General features: G+C 45.4%; 1 protein-coding gene across 1 annotated transcript; it reads left to right on the forward strand.

Moving 5' to 3' along the window:
* The first annotated feature begins 6,596 nt into the window (after window positions 1-6,596).
* On the forward strand, window positions 6,597-15,523 carry klhdc8a (kelch domain containing 8A). The gene is made up of 8 exons (XM_037252285.1): window positions 6,597-6,601; window positions 11,742-11,908; window positions 11,975-12,185; window positions 12,391-12,555; window positions 12,638-12,856; window positions 12,926-13,027; window positions 13,216-13,364; window positions 13,655-15,523. The coding sequence occupies exons 2-8, from the start codon at window positions 11,744-11,746 to the stop codon at window positions 13,706-13,708; spliced, it is 1,065 nt and encodes a 354-aa protein (XP_037108180.1). The 5' UTR covers window positions 6,597-6,601; window positions 11,742-11,743; the 3' UTR covers window positions 13,709-15,523.
* The last annotated feature ends 180 nt before the right edge of the window (window positions 15,524-15,703 follow it).

Below are 15,703 nucleotides of genomic sequence, written 5' to 3' on the forward strand. Positions count from 1 at the left end.
GAAGGGCAACATTTATTTTTTCTGGAGAATTGATTGGTCATCAAGCCTGCACAAAATTGCTAGCACTATCATAATACTTTCATGAATCTATCCAAAAAAATACACAGTAAAAATAATTATCGGGAGTGGAGGTCCACGCTCTGCTCGAAGTTGCTTTGGATATACGAATGCGACTGACTGTCCCACCCACACAAACGTCTTCTTCAAACGGTCTAAAGCCATGAATGATTTTCACAGCTTGCAAGATTTGCATCAAAATTACAGACAAGTATAGAGACGCTTGCGATATTTCAATGTTCTTAAGAATGAAGACAGCTTGCAATTTTGGTATTTTAACAAGAAACATTGACTCAACGCATTTAATATGCAATGGCCTGATCCCTTTGAGTTTGACATGGGCTGCAAACAGATCTTTGTTAATGTCAGATCACCACCACCAATGGATCTTAAGTCTCTGACCCTTTTACCTCTTTCCAATCCCAAGACAATGCATGGGCCCATGAGCCTCCCACCTCCACACAAACAGCCGCTAAATGTGGTCGATACCAGAGCAGCTATTGAGCAGTGGCTGTGGTCTGAATGAGACTTTGATTTCTCTGCTGGCGTTTTATTCCCCCCCGTAAAGCCGAGTGTCTACTCACTCCCCAGAGAGCACTTCACCAATCATTCATTGATGTAGCGCAAGCTTTAAACACCATTTGATTTTGTTGTGTCCAAGAACAATACAAGGCCAACAGCGTTCAATAAGAAGCCTTCATCCAGGCCACTAATGAGTTGATCTTCTCATCGAAAAGCAAAGCTATCATTTGAGCACAAAAGGCCAACATGACTTGAGTTCAAGTTTCTGTCAATTTGGATATTTATTTTGGGGATATGTAAAGCTTCCTGACATGCATTCAGTCAATGCTGCTTGTGGACATGAACAGTCTAGAATAGATAGAATGGAACCTGAACATGGGAACCGCTTTTCAATATCATATTCCATGAATACACAGAATTGTGTGTATTACTCATTTCATTTCCTACTTCATAATTTGACTATCTTGTAGCTCAATAGAAGTGAATTGAGATTCATCGAAGAGGTGTTTGACAGACCCAAAAAACAACGCGGCCTAACGAGATACATAAACATGAGGTTAGAGAGTGTCACAGTGAGACATTGAAAGGGGAAGAAAATACAAATACTATCGACAAGCTATTACTCTGTTCAGAACGTCCGGCAATCAGGTAACTTCATTGACAAGCTCCAATCAGCGTGTCAGGGTGTGTGTGTGTGTGTGTGTGTGTGTGTGTGTGTGTGTGTGTGTGTGTGTGTGTGTGTGTGTGTGTGTGTGTGTGTGTGTGTGTGTGTGTGCGTGCGTGCGTGCGTGCGTGCATGCGTGTCTGCGCGTGTGTGTGCGTGTGTGCGTGTGTGTGTGTGCGTGTGTGTGCATCCAAAGAGGAATGTGTTTAAAATGCATTGTACACCAAGAGCCATAAGAAAGGCCTTTTGCTGCAAAGCCTCATTAAAGAGACACTTGCCTTAAAGCAAGGATGTGCGACCAGACCACAAACACGCACGCAAAAAGTCGCTATTCATCGGAGCAAGCTAAAACCGATGCTCATGTAGAGGCAACATTAGACAAATCTAGCTCAGAGAGTGACTAAAGTGCCTCCACAGAAATTCCCTTTTGATTTGTTTTGGGGTTTTTTTGCATTGTTCCCCCAAACCACCAACCAACCAACCAACCACACTCTGTGACTTTTTTTGTCATTTCTGCTGTTTTGGTTGTCGTTGCTGTATCTCGTGTGCCTCTTAAAATGCATTGATGAATAAATAATGTCAGCAGCAATGATTGAGAAAGCCATATAGCCAGAAAGCCATGATGAAATGAGAATGTAATATCTGTCCCACTTTTGAATGAAATTGTGCCCACTCCATTTTCCCTTTTGAAATGAAATCACCAGCTCTGCTGCTGCTGCTGCTGCTGCTGCTGCTGCACCTTATATTGCCTGATGACATTCCTTGTACATTTTTCCACTGCCGTGCATATTTGAATAAAGTCTCTTTCTACGCATTTGTGTGGCCGTGGGGTTGTTTGAAGACGGTGGGCGATGTAGAGATGAATGCCATTTTCCTCAAGTGACTTTCCGCCTAATTGGCAGGGAATGCATCTCACAGGCTGCTGCAGATGTCTAAAAAAGAAGCATCACCAAGAGGCGTGATGCAGATCACGACTCCACTCCCTTCCCTTCCCTTCCCTTCCCCTTCCCTTCCTCCCACCCCTCACCCAGCCAGCCAGCACGGGCTGATTAAACTGATAAACTGCACCAAAATGAGGGGGAGAAGGAGATGTAAATAATGTAATAGGAGAGTGCTAAGCTGAAAGTCTGTGGGAGAGGTGAGATGGAGCTAGAGAGGGGTGGGAGACCAGGCACAGCACAGAAATAGAACATCAGCATCTCGATGGCATCTTTCATATCACTCATTCCACTAATTATTGTGACCTATCCACGCACTGAACCTCGGTGTCGGTCATCTCACAAAACGTATACACACACCCAAATCCACAGTAAATGCTTTATTAGCATCATGTGGCTTTGCTATGTTCTCATTAGCATAAGAACACAGAGCCGGCCGGCCATCCGATGGGATACAGTAACCCCGGCAACCGTGGCTGGATGCTCAATTATGGCAACTGGGGGCACAAAGCCAGTGTCCTTGACTTCATTTTAAGATGTCACAAGCGTGACCGACCATGTGCATCCTAAACCAGTCCAATCAAGATTTGTTGTGCAATTCAGAATGTGTTGCCTATTTAGGTAGGGAGACCTTTTTAATACGTTTATTGCAGCTAACGTGAAGAGAATGCAGTGTGTATTATTGTCAAGAAAGTCATTATAAGCCCGGGCATGCAGATTGCAATCCATTGGTTGTGTACGTGAGACTGGCGAGCATCAACCGTGTGGCAAGTGTGCCCCAATCGGTGAGGTCAGCACGTGTATACGGGAGGGGGGGTCTTGTCTCCATGCCAACCATATCGAGACATCCTCTTACCGGATGACTGACTTTATTGCTGCGAGTGCAACTTTTGCTGACACTTTGCCAGCTGTAGAAGCCTTGCTCGTACAATGATGACATGTTGCAAGTTCATTATTCATAGAAAAGTGGAGAGCAAAAATCAGCAATTCAAAGCACAATCCCTCCAAGCAACATGAGAAATGTGCCTGCTACAACTTTGATCATGACTTTCACGACAAGATGAAATGTTGAAGAGGCTCCCCGAACGGCAGCGGTAAGAACAGCAAAGGCATAAATGCACTCCGATCATCCTAATCAGACTGCAAGCAGGATTCTGCGCTGTCCACTCGCCATCTCATCAATCACCTCATGATGGACTGGGGAACCCAAATGCACGAGTCCCTATGTGCCTTCATTCCTCCAGAAAGACGCCTGGCTGCACACGATGGTAGCTGAGCAGCAAAGTCAAGCAAGACTGTTCTACATTTAAATGTATGAATTCCAACAGCATTTTAGAGTATGGCAGTGAGTGGGTGTTTGTGTTCAGTGGGCACTGACTGTTGCGTCAAGACCAAAATTGCTTCTATTATTAGAGAAGACAAAGTGAATAATCCTCTGTTCAAAGAGAACAAACACCTTTCTGATCTGTCCATGGCAAAAGTGAGAAAATCTTTGGAACGGTTATGGGAAGGCGTTTGGGAAGTGCACCCCCCAAAGACGCAACTCGGAACATATCCATCCTTGTACATTCATTTGCCCACAAAGGTAGAAGAAAAAAGGATAGCTAGCCATGCAAAGTGTGGAGCTTTAGAAAGGCTTCGCATGCACAAAGCCGGGCATTTTTCCAAAAAGACTCTTGGGGGGGGTCGGCTTTGTGGCTGTAGAATTCAATTCCCCTATTCAGAGATAGTCGTCCTTGTTACGCAATACACCAGCTTCTGGGAGTAAAAAAAATAAAATCTTTCAACTTGCTTCGAATGGCCTTGTGAACAGGTACAAAGACGGCATACTCTGACGAGGATCAATTGTATGTGACCTAATGATTCCACAAAAAGATCCGATTAAAACATCAACCAATCACAAAGTAGCTTATGCTGGCAAACATACTAGCATCTAGCAATAGTCGTCACCCGAAGTATGAGCTCATCTAGGACCTGGATGCAAACTACAAATTCGAATGAAGTAAAACAATTCATCTCCATCAGATGAACTCAAATAATGAAATGCCAATGAAATAATGGAAATGCTCAAGATGTCATATCGAAACAGGTCATGCTGAAAAAACTGTCTCTGTGAAAGATAGATGGATGGACGGATGAAAAAGTATGGACGTACTTATGTTTGGTGTGAAAAAGCTGCAGCTTTGTGTTTGTGTGGCCACATATTGGTAGGTCTGTACCTGACAGCCTGTCTTACAACTTTTTCAATAAGATGCAAACTTGCCCTCCCAGCAGAAGAAAAGAATAGCCTGTCTCCACTCAACACTGACACTCTTCAGGCACACAGCTGCAATTTATTTCAAGGTTTCAAAAAGAGGTTACTCTTACCCTCAAAGAAAACTGGAGAGTTGCTTGTCTTGTTTAGGAGCGCCACAAGCAGGTTTTTTGGAATCCACAGTAGGATTCCGTCCAAATGATTCACCTTCACTGTGGCTCACATGTGATTTGTTTCAAATTCATTGAGTTATGTTCATTTGAATTTGTTTGGAATCATGTTACCCCTTCACAGCTGGGACCAACGTGAACTGCTGCTGGATGTTGTGCCATTGCTCCCAAAACTCGATGTTGATCACAACACAATTAATTACATGAAGCTTTGGTCCCTCGAGGGCTTTAGCATACTATCATAACATAAAGCCGATTTAAGGATTAAGGATCTGTGGTATTTACACATTCCGCTAATCCCTGAATATGATTTTTTTTATTTCCCCTTGTAGTCTCATATTTACGATAACATATGAACATGAACTACTTTGGGAAATAAGTCATTTGATGTGTAAAGCTCGGTTGGGTGAGCTTTGTTGGGTCTCAGGACAAACTACAACTCCATGCATTCTTAGCTACTGGTGTTGCAGCGACACCTATAGGGAACTAGCAGTACTGCGTCAGCTACAGCGCCAATTAGGAACCAATTTAGGTCATTAAAGGCAAGCAACAAATGTCAGGAAATAGTGATTGATGTTTCATTGTCACAGAGATAAGTACTTTGGGTTCATGTGATTCCAATTCCACATTTATTTTGTGGGTAACCCAAGAGATCAATGCAAAGATGAAGTAGAAGGCCAGGGATGTGCGCATGAATGCGTTTGGAATATTTCCGAATGGCTGGATGTTATTGATTCGACCAAAAAAGAAATCCGTATTGCTTACAGAAGATTTTGCAAAAATATTTGTCCATTTTTCGAGATGGCTTCCTATTTCAGCATGGAGATTTGAAGAAAAAAAACTGTCCCATGGAAAATTTGGGGGAAGTCATCTGTTACATTTGTGCTAGATTGTGCCATAAAAGGAAATGGTGCTGCTTCTGTTTTGCAGTTATTATAGATGAGTTGTTTTCATTCTCTGGTGGTTTCCATCTTTTTGTCTTTCAGCTTTCCCTCTATGATAATTGTGTGTACCCCATTCTTCCGTTTGCTCTGATCATGAGCATCCGAGCAGCACACTCCACCTGCCCACACAAGTGACAGACGTGGGACTCGAGACACTTTTCATAGGAAAGTTCTATGATGGCCTGTTTGTGTGCAGCAATCTTGCAGCAGCAATCTTGCAGCAGCACTTCACCTACCATGGATGCCTGGTTTATTTGAAACAAGGTGGCGCGTACGCCTCCCCAGACACAATTACGTGTTGATGTGCCTTTTGTTTTAATGTGTACGTGTTTTCCAAACAATGTGGGAGGCTGACTCCCCAGCTTCTTATCTATCGGCTCAGAAAGGTTGCTATGGGAACTAGAGTGCCGACAAAAGTCATAAAAGATGCTGTGAATTGTTGCAACGCTGCCTTCAAATCTCATCGGCTGCTAAGATGTTCAAACGTATCGTGGGCTCATTCCCAGTGGCAACTTAGCAAGAAATGCTGCGTTTCTCTCACAATTCATCGTGCATCCGTTTTTATACGTGCAACCTTTGTTCCAAATGTTTCTGTCATCCCAAACAAGCCTATTTTACATATGAATCCGTATTTACTCACAGATTGCAATCAGAGGCAGGCATATTAAAACAGGGAAGCATGGTCTGAGCAAATTAGTGCCATTAACTGGCCAAGTATGGGGGGGGGGCAATGGCAGCAGCTGCACTCCACATAGCTCACTGGAAAGACGTGTGCACGTGCGTACGTGTTTAGGCAGAGGAAATGAGGTCAGGGAAAGTGTGGCCCTTCTTCAAGAGATTCTTGTTAATGCCAAGCAACTCATCAGAGCTGTCTGCTCAGAATAACCTCTGTAACCTTGTGCGATATCTTGATATGTGTGTAAATCAAGTGGAGCTTCACGGTAAACTGATTGCGATGCACTCTCTTCACCTTTTCACTTGTTTTGGCAGTTAACAAACTGGAAGTCTACACATAAGAAGGTCAGAGGCGGCTCAGCTAAGTGAATGGAGAGGTGAGGAATGAGAGAGCGTGATGGGGTCCTCTCGCCATTCAACACCCACCAGTGGAGGGAGGGAGGGAGGGAGGCAGGCAGGCAGGCAGGCAAATATTCACCAGTGAAAGATCTTTTTTTTTTAAAGTTTTTGCAGAGTCCATGATATGACTCGTAGAAGGTAAGGAAGCTGCTATTTGTAATAAGTGATCAATGGTTATACTGTCTTGAAGGTCATCCCACCAACGCATTCATTCGTTGCCTTCCTGGGACATCACCGTTACGCTGCGTATATTCTGATCTTGATCGTCCTTGTACCTACAGACTTCAACGACGACCAAGTCTCCTTCACAAATGTCAAGACATCACCAATGACTGCACAGGAGCAATGAGTCCAGTTGAGCATTTCTTGGTGGTGGTGGTGGTGACTACTCAAAGAGTCAAGTGTGGCAAGTCAAGGCACATCAACAAATATGACCTGAATTTTTGGCATCCATTATTATTTGATGACCTTTAAGAGCATTTCACAACATTTCTGCAATACAATGAGATGTCTTGAGGCCATTGGATAATTGAGGGATACGTAATTTGGGTGACAAATACTACAGACGTATTATAGTGCGGTGTTGAATGTTGACAAAAGTGCTCCCTTTGCTTCAGACGAGTGTTTTTCGCCAATGAGTCCAATGACTCGAATGGCCAGCTGACCCTGCTCGCGTGGCGATTCCATCCCACACATCTGGGGCAAAGAGAGCCTGTCATTGAGGTTGCGGGAGATTTGAGGCTCGAAATAACATCTTTCGACTTGGTCTTGGGGGGCCGGAAAGAAAACAAACCCACAGCAACGTGCATCAAGAGACACTGTGTGCGTTTCTGTGTGTATTTGTGTTGAGCTGCATAAGAGGGAGAATGATGACGCTCTAATCAGGCTAGGTCCCCGGAGGACAAAACAGTGCTGACAGCAAGTGAGTACGCACTTTTTCCAGCAAGGATTTCTGGGGCATAGTCTCACTGTCTGCTTTTAAATGACACACTGATCTTGACTTTAGCTTCACAACTCCACTGTAAATGAGGCTCACTATAATCCCGTCCTTGGGGTTGGGGGCATTTTTAGTATGGAACGAGCAGGAGGCACCTTGTCAATGCCCTAAGCATGTATGGTAGAAATTCCTATCTGCTGAATTTTGTAGCTCCTGCTGGGTCTCACGACATTTGATCAAGCTAATTGTAGCACATGCAAACATGGGCACCTTGCATTTTCTACTCGGCTGTAAATAGTGAAACGGTGATGCTGTTTTTGTGTGGAGGACAATCTACTGTAGAGCGCTGGACAAGTGATTCTCATTTGTGATATGCAGGCTCTCCCTAGTGGTACGCCAAAGAACCACACATAAGTCAATTATCTCGATTCTTCCTAATGCTGCAGTACCTTAGAGAGCTAAGTACTTTTTTTTATATTGCTTTTGGTGTCAAATGTTTGATAGGAACGGAGCGAGAAAAATAAACTCATTGTTTTCTTTTGCTGTTCCTGCCGGGTATATTTGTTTTTCACTCCGTCCTGTACAATTCCTCCACGGCATTATCACCGTTTTTTTTTATTTTTGAATGGATTTTGGTTTAGGTTCACCCTGCTTCTGCAGATCATAACAGATAAGCGTAAGGTTTGTTTGAATCAGACATGGCCATCTCCCCAACATGATAGTAAGTATTAATATAGGTGGATGGTTGTTGAAGACAAGTGTAAATGTATAGCCCATTGGTTTTGATCATTGAACTATAACCTTAGCACAACATATTTCCGAAGATTAGTGACCATAGTCTTATGCGGTATAGGGCAATTCTTCACCAATACAACACTTTTTAACAATGAATACAAAGAGAACACATCATCAATTCTTCGTTTAGAAAATGTCATCATTCGGCGTGACATTTTCAACAAAGTCTTGGTGAAATATGAAAAGAGCGGAGTATATTTCAAATAGCAGATTAGAATAAAAAGGAAATGTTTCAAAGGTGCATTGCTTGGAGCGCACCCTACTAATCATCCCCAATAGAAAGCGCCTGCGCCTGCCCCCGTTCCGTTCAGTCCATAAAAGGGATGGATTTCAATTTGCAGGCCAAGATAAATATTTCATGGACGACCCACATCATTCCAAGCGGAGGGAGGGAGGGAGGGAGCTCTGCGTCTTGTCACAGTCTGGAGCTGTTAAGCCATCTTCCTCCGCCTCAAGCAGCTTCCTTTTCCCGTCTCCAATTATTGGGCGCCGTCGAATGAGAGAGCAACCGGGAGCGGCGGAGGCGGCGGCGGCGGCAGCAGCAGCAGCGGCGGCGGCGGCGGCGGCGGGCAGCAGCACACACCGACGGAGAGGCGCCGCAAACGGACGCACGCACCGACGGAGAGGCGGCGCAAACGGACGGGCGGCAAGTGTGAGTAGCGTCTGACAGCAAACGCGGCATATGCTTCTGGCCGCCGGGCCGGGTTATTAAGTTGCTCTTCTGCACCATAAAAAGAGAAAGTTAATGAGTCAACTTCGTGAAGCCACTTGATTAATAGCATTTCGAATGCAACCAACGGTGGCCTCTTATTTGCCTCATTCCAGAAATTGCAGAAGCGCTCTTCAGTGGTCAATGACGCGCGGTAATGGATAGTAGATGACAATTGATATTGCTCGATGCTTTGGCGTGCTATCTCAAATATTGTAGTACTTGACAATGCCATCTGGTTTTCTTTGATATATACGTATACACCCAAATAGAGCAGAAGACAATGAAACGTCCCATGTAACAGCATGTCCCAGTGGTCCCATATTGCCAACTTGCTCAGTTGGCAATAGGCAGGAGGTCATGACGTTTTTAATCAATGGCTTTAAAATCACATTGTCGAAAGCAGCAAACCCTATTTTCTCTTCTAGAAACATTTGTGTGGCGATTTCAAACCAATCGAAATTTCAGCCAAAGTTTGATTAGCAGCTCGTTCCAATGAAGCGGTGCAAAAAACACACCTTGAAAGCTTATGCCAACTGATTTTGTCTCAGCTCACTCCGCACAGGGCCAAAAAGCCACACTTCATTAAATGCAGCGACAGCTGTGCTGGAGCATTTGGATCTCTTGTAAATAGTTCAATGACAACAACATCAATGTTAAGGCATCCAGCAGCATGAGAGAGAAGCGGATCATTGCCATGCATCATTGTTATCGTGACACAAGTATGCGGCACTGCGACTTCTCACTGAAGCCTGCCTTAAGGATCATATGAAAAAAAGGGAACAAAAGTTGAACAACGCAAGCTATTGTACAGAAAACAAGTTTCCCGAGAGAGAGACAGAGATGGATGCTGGAGTTTACTGAAGAAGGCACTCGAGATTTTCAAGAGCTAACCCGGCAGATTCATCACCATTCTACGGAGAGTTTTGGACCAAGACAATAAGGAGGCTTGTGGACTTGGATCTATGGAAAACATGTCGCTGCGTGCTTGGGAGGAGGAAACCGGCAGGCATCAAGGCGTCAGCGTGGAGAGAAACTCACTTTGCAGCAGAAGTTCCAGCCAAGGTAACTCACTAGCTTCTAGCTAACAAATTCAAACGTTACAAATAGTTGTAATTCAATGACAGACTTAAGTAGACTAGTCAAGTAAGCGTTGAGCTTAGTAAGTGAATAATAGTATATTTTGCATGAACTACTCTTAAAACTGTAATCAAGAAGAGTAAAGCTTTAATCCCCAATGTGGATGTGCCAAAGTCAAAGTCTGCTTTATTGTCAATAAATCAACGCATGTCATCAAAGTGTGGGGACAATCATTTGTTTGTCTTGCAATTTCACCGATAATAGCACAGCCGGGAAGATGCTTGTGCAGGAGCTGCACAAAACACGTGTTTATGACCAAGCACTGGTAAGAGAATGCCACTGTGCATTTTTCCGCTCTGGGTTTTTCTACGTGCTTGGAATTTCCTGCTCATCCTGTTTGCAATTATTTGCATCTCTAATAGGCAAGTGAGGAGAAGCCACCTGCTGATGAAGCAGCCCGCCGCAGCCACAAAGTTGTCTGGAAAAAGCAAATGGCCCTGCATCATCGTCACCGAGGCGCTCCCATGACGGCTGGCCGCTTGCAGAAAATCCACACCAGTGTGCTGCCTATCCGCTCATCTACTGGGCTGAAGAAAAGTCCAAATGAAATTGCTCTCCGGCCAAGTTAGCTGGAAAATAGCCAGCCCTCAGCGCCGCCACGCAGGAGCGTCGAGAGGCTCTTCAGCTCACAAGAGAGAGGCTCCAGAGCGCCGTCTGTTCCTCAACCTGCTACTTTCCTTTTCACATTCAGATCGCAGTTAAAAGTTTCAGATGATTCTTTGCTGCAATGTTTCACTTTGAACTCAAACTCCAGGAGAGTTAACGGTTCAAGGTCTTATTATTTTGCACTAAATGGAATTGTTATGTCTCAAAAGTATTTGTGCGCACTGAAGAGTTGAGTCCTCATTCTGAAGAAAAAAAACCCCACAGTCGCTCGCTCCTGATATTGTGGGGGCAGGCACGATGGAAAGGCCCGGCCGGCTGGGGGCTCACCAGCCGGTCGGTGCCGGCTCGTGCCCAGTGGAGCGCAGTGAGCCCAGCTGGCTAGCCCAATGACAAATCACCATGTGGATTTTCCGTTCAATACTATTCAGTGATACTGTCTGTTCCCTTTTGACTGCCACCCAAACGCCTCGTCATTTTCTAATCTGCCACCCGCTCGCAAAGCAGTAGAGGACTCCGGAGTGAATTGCTAGTTCGCTGCAAGCCTCCAAGTGCTCCACTCCAGAAAGCACCCTGCCCAACCACAAATAATGAAGCAACCTTAGAATTCACAAAAGAAGCAAGCTTGAGAATATTACCGACGCATCACACAAATCCAAGCCACAAAGTCCGAACCGATGTGACTGAAACGTTCAATTGATGTTTGTAGATCGTACTACTTGATTCATTTTTTTCGGTCTATATTTTGCAGGCCCCCCCCCCGCCCGGTTGAAAGGTGAGAGACGTCACCCTGGGGCTGGGAGTCTTGTCTCAAGCCAACGCTCCCCTCCCACTCACTCCTGGCAGTCAGTCTCCTGACTTTTGTTTCCCCGTCACCGTCCGAGCACCGTTCTTCTTCCTGCTAGCCGACGCCATTCATGGTACACTGGTGAAGCCATGGCGGTGCCTTCAGCTCGCGAGTTTCATTGGCAGAGCCTGGCCCGACTGCCCAGCGGCCGCGTCTACCACTCTCTCTCCGAGGTGGGAGGGCAGATGTACATGCTGGGGGGCTGCGACGCTGCAGGGAGGCCATGCGCCACCTTGGAACTCTACTCCCCAGAGGTACAAAACACAACCCAAACTTGACTCCAGGTATTCTATTCACGCTCGAGAGGATGCCCGTTTTAGGGCGACCGCTGGATACGCCTGCCCTCGATGCCCACCCCACGTGCTGGAGCTGCTGTGGCAGTCTTTGGGAAACAGATCCTTGTGGTGGGCGGAGTGGGACAACACCAGAGACCAGTCAAGGTGGTGGAAATGTATAACACAGATGAAGGGAGGTGGAGGAAGAGGAGCGCCCTGCGAGAGGCCCTGATGGGCTTGTCCGTAACTCTAAAAGGTATGATGGATCGAAGAGATTGCTCAGCGGTCGATCGGCCTACCGTGCATGTTTTTGGGAACTGGAGCACCCGGAGGAAACCCACCATCAAAAAAAAAAATCGCGTAGGCTCAATCTTGCAAAACAACAACAACATAGCTCTCGTGGCATGATGTAACGATCGGACATTGTGCGCTCAAAATTGTACACGTCTGTGTGCACGTAGATGGCCGCGCTCTTGCAGTGGGCGGAATGGGTGCCGACCTGCTCCCTCGTAACATCCTTCAACAGTACGACTTTCGTAAGGATGTGTGGGCTCTACTTCCTCCCATGCCCACCCCGCGCTATGATGCCAACACGCATTTATTGGATAACAAACTCTATGTAGCAGGTACTTTCTAGTATTAGGAAGAGCGCTTGATCACAAATACCGAGATGCTTCGTCTCCAATATTCATGGATTGTCTTTTTGAGGCGGGCGGCAGTGTAAGCGGCCCGTCAAGGCTTTTGAGATGTACGACACGGAGACGCGCTCGTGGACCGCGCTTCCCATGCTGTCGTGTAAGCGCTCCTATGCGGGTGTGTTGTGGGACAATGGCGGGAGGCTGTGTTTGCTGGGAGGTCTGCGCCAGGGAGGAGGACATCAGACGTCAAAGTTTACCAACAATGTCCACATTTTTGACTGTAAACAAGGTAGGCATGACCTACAATCAACGTCATCCCCACTTGTTTAGGCGGTATGTATGTATGTCCCCGCGTCAGGTCTGTGGCTGAAGTCAGATGAGAGCGTGTCCTTGAAGAAAAAGAGAGCTGACTTTGTCACTGCTTTGCTGCGTGGACGCATGGTGGTAGCGGGTGGATTAGGTAAGCTTCAAGCCACTCCAAATGTTTGGTGGAATTTCATGTCAAAGCTTGGGGGGGGGGGGTTGTATATGTGTATATATTTTTTTTTAATTCAATTGTTTCATTTCAAATTCCAACATTGGCCTTCATATTATCATCATCATCATCTACCGCCATGCATTTTAAGTGAAGCCACTGTGATTAATTAGGTCATGAGCCCTCTGCACTGGACACAGTGGAGGCTTTTCATCCTCTGAAGAAAAAGTGGGAGCCATTGGCTTCCATGATGTTCCCCCGCTGCTCTGCCTCCTCCATCGTCATCAGAGATCGACTTCTAGTCGTGGGTGGAGTCAACCAGGTGCGCTAGTATACCAGGTCTTCTACGTAAAGTACGGATGGAGCGAGTTCTGTAATGTTCTCGAAGACATGAATTTAGATGGAAATTCTCGATTGGTCATTTGGATAGCAAAAAGTGTCAGACAGCATCCTTTTCAAACGAAAGAAAATCTATGAAGCATTTATTTTGGACCAAATATCCTCCTCAGTGCAGAGATGAAGTGATAAGGTAGGAGTGTATGGAGCACGTACGTGGTCCACTCCTGCTGCGGATGCTATTTTTTAGGATCTGTCTTTATGTGTTGTTTCTAGGTGCCCAGTTCAGCCCACGAGATACTCTATGTCAAAGAAGAGGAGTATTTGTAGTCTGATCCCAAATAAATGAAGACATCAGCAGAAATCACACAGCCACTGTACCAGACAACACTGCCCTTTGCTGGGCTTTAGGAATACTGCAACTACGTATGTACAGTCATGCAGCTGACGGACGCTTTGGATATGCAAACTTAGCTTTCTGGGGAAATCTTCAAATCTGTTTCTGTATTGTGCACATGTTTTGTTGCTTATGCCTTGTATGGTAGAGATCTTTCCCTCGAAGAAGCTGACATTCAGTTTTTTTTTATACAGCATGTCATGTAGTTTGTACGAAATCCACATTTTAAAGTTGGGTAGTACGAGTGCCAGATTACAGTCGACGACTTCAAATGTTCTGTGAACTTTGCATTTGCACTGAAGCTGAAAATTGTCATCAATATTTTGATTCGATCGACAAAACGTGCTTTTCTTGCCACATGCACCGCTCTATGCTGAAGCAATGTAGGAAGCTTTTCATAATTTGTGTAAGAAATAAGATTTTGCATTTAGATCCAAGGCAACAGGATAAGGGCATATCGAGTAAAGTGATTGTACACTTAGCACTGAAGCAATACAGCTGTATTTTTCTTTTCCGGTGGAGCAGCATGTTGCTCGACTCGCGGTGTCCGGATTAGCCATCCTCTCGGCTTCTGTCACCCGTTTGCTGTCGAGGTTTGGCGAGATTGCGCTCAATGAAATGTAAGTCAAATGTTTGTCTGCTGGCAGGGGCGGCTCCGTGGATTTGGGGCTCAGCCTAAAAGGAAGGAAACAAAAGCCGGCCCCACCCGAATGAGATGATGTGTCTGGATCAGGGCTCAGCAACTCTGGCCTGTTTTAGGTGGCGCCCTGCTCCAACATAGCTGAAGCTCGCTCGATTAAGCCTGATAGGCATCCTGATGAATTGAATCAGGTGTGTTGCATCCAATCCAGGCTGGATAAGGGAGCAGACTTGGTGAGCCCCGGTCCGAATAAAAGCAACGTATTATATTTCGTTGAACATGGGTTTGCAATTGTGCATAGCAATGGGAGGTTTGGGTGAGCTTAGACTTTTGTACAGTTCACCCTTGAGTGTGTCTTTTACACAGAATGAGATTGAAAAGAGTGTGCTGCATCATTGCTCTGCTGTGAATGTTTGCCAAAAGCTCTTATTTGAACTAGACCAACGCTTTCCACTTCACCACTTACATAACGTGTATTTGTCTCGTCCAATGTTACACGCATTGTTTTTCTTGCGCAAGTGCGCACCCGTCTCGCTTGCTCGATTTCTTCTTTAAGTTGGAAATAGAACTAGCAACCCAAGTGTTTCATTTGCACCAAATGTTTGTTTAATCAATGAGCATGGCTCATTCAAATTGATGTTGAATCATGCACTTTATTCCTTGGCTATCCATCCACCCATGCTTAAGGCTTGAGAGTATGAAACATACAGTACAAGTACAAGAGCGACTTGATGATCTCTTTCTCCATGCTGCGACGACTTTGCTTGTTCAATGAATGAGCTATGTGCAAGCTGCGCAATGTTACTCTTTAGTCACCCGTGAATGCAAACTCGTTCACTTACAGCATCCCAAAGTTGAACAAGCGACTTCATTTGTAAAACTCTTTGTTACTTTTTTTCCCCACTGGCAATAAGCCGTGTCTTGACCAGCAGCATGTGGAAAATGAGCAGAACACTTTCACCATTACAAAAGAAAACCACTTTTCACAAAGACCGTGGAAAGATTATTGCACAAGTGCTACAGTAGGTGGCGACAGAGTGTGTTCCTCTTCCAGAACTGCGTTTGAATGATGAAATAATGACGCTCAGGACAACCAAGAGGAGGAGAACAGATTGCTCATATTCTCAAAATCTAAGAGGAAGGTTAGAGGAGATCGCTGGGGGGGGGCGTTTTTTTTCCTCCACTCTCTTTTTTTGGGCAGCAGCCATTCATCTTGAGCAGAGGGAAAGATTCCAAATCTCCCCCTCGACATTCTTGCGGGCTCAAAGAATCGCCAGGACAGAAGTGG

Source organism: Syngnathus acus, chromosome 5 (genome assembly GCF_901709675.1).
Source record: "Syngnathus acus chromosome 5, fSynAcu1.2, whole genome shotgun sequence".
Lineage (NCBI taxonomy): Eukaryota > Metazoa > Chordata > Actinopteri > Syngnathiformes > Syngnathidae > Syngnathus > Syngnathus acus.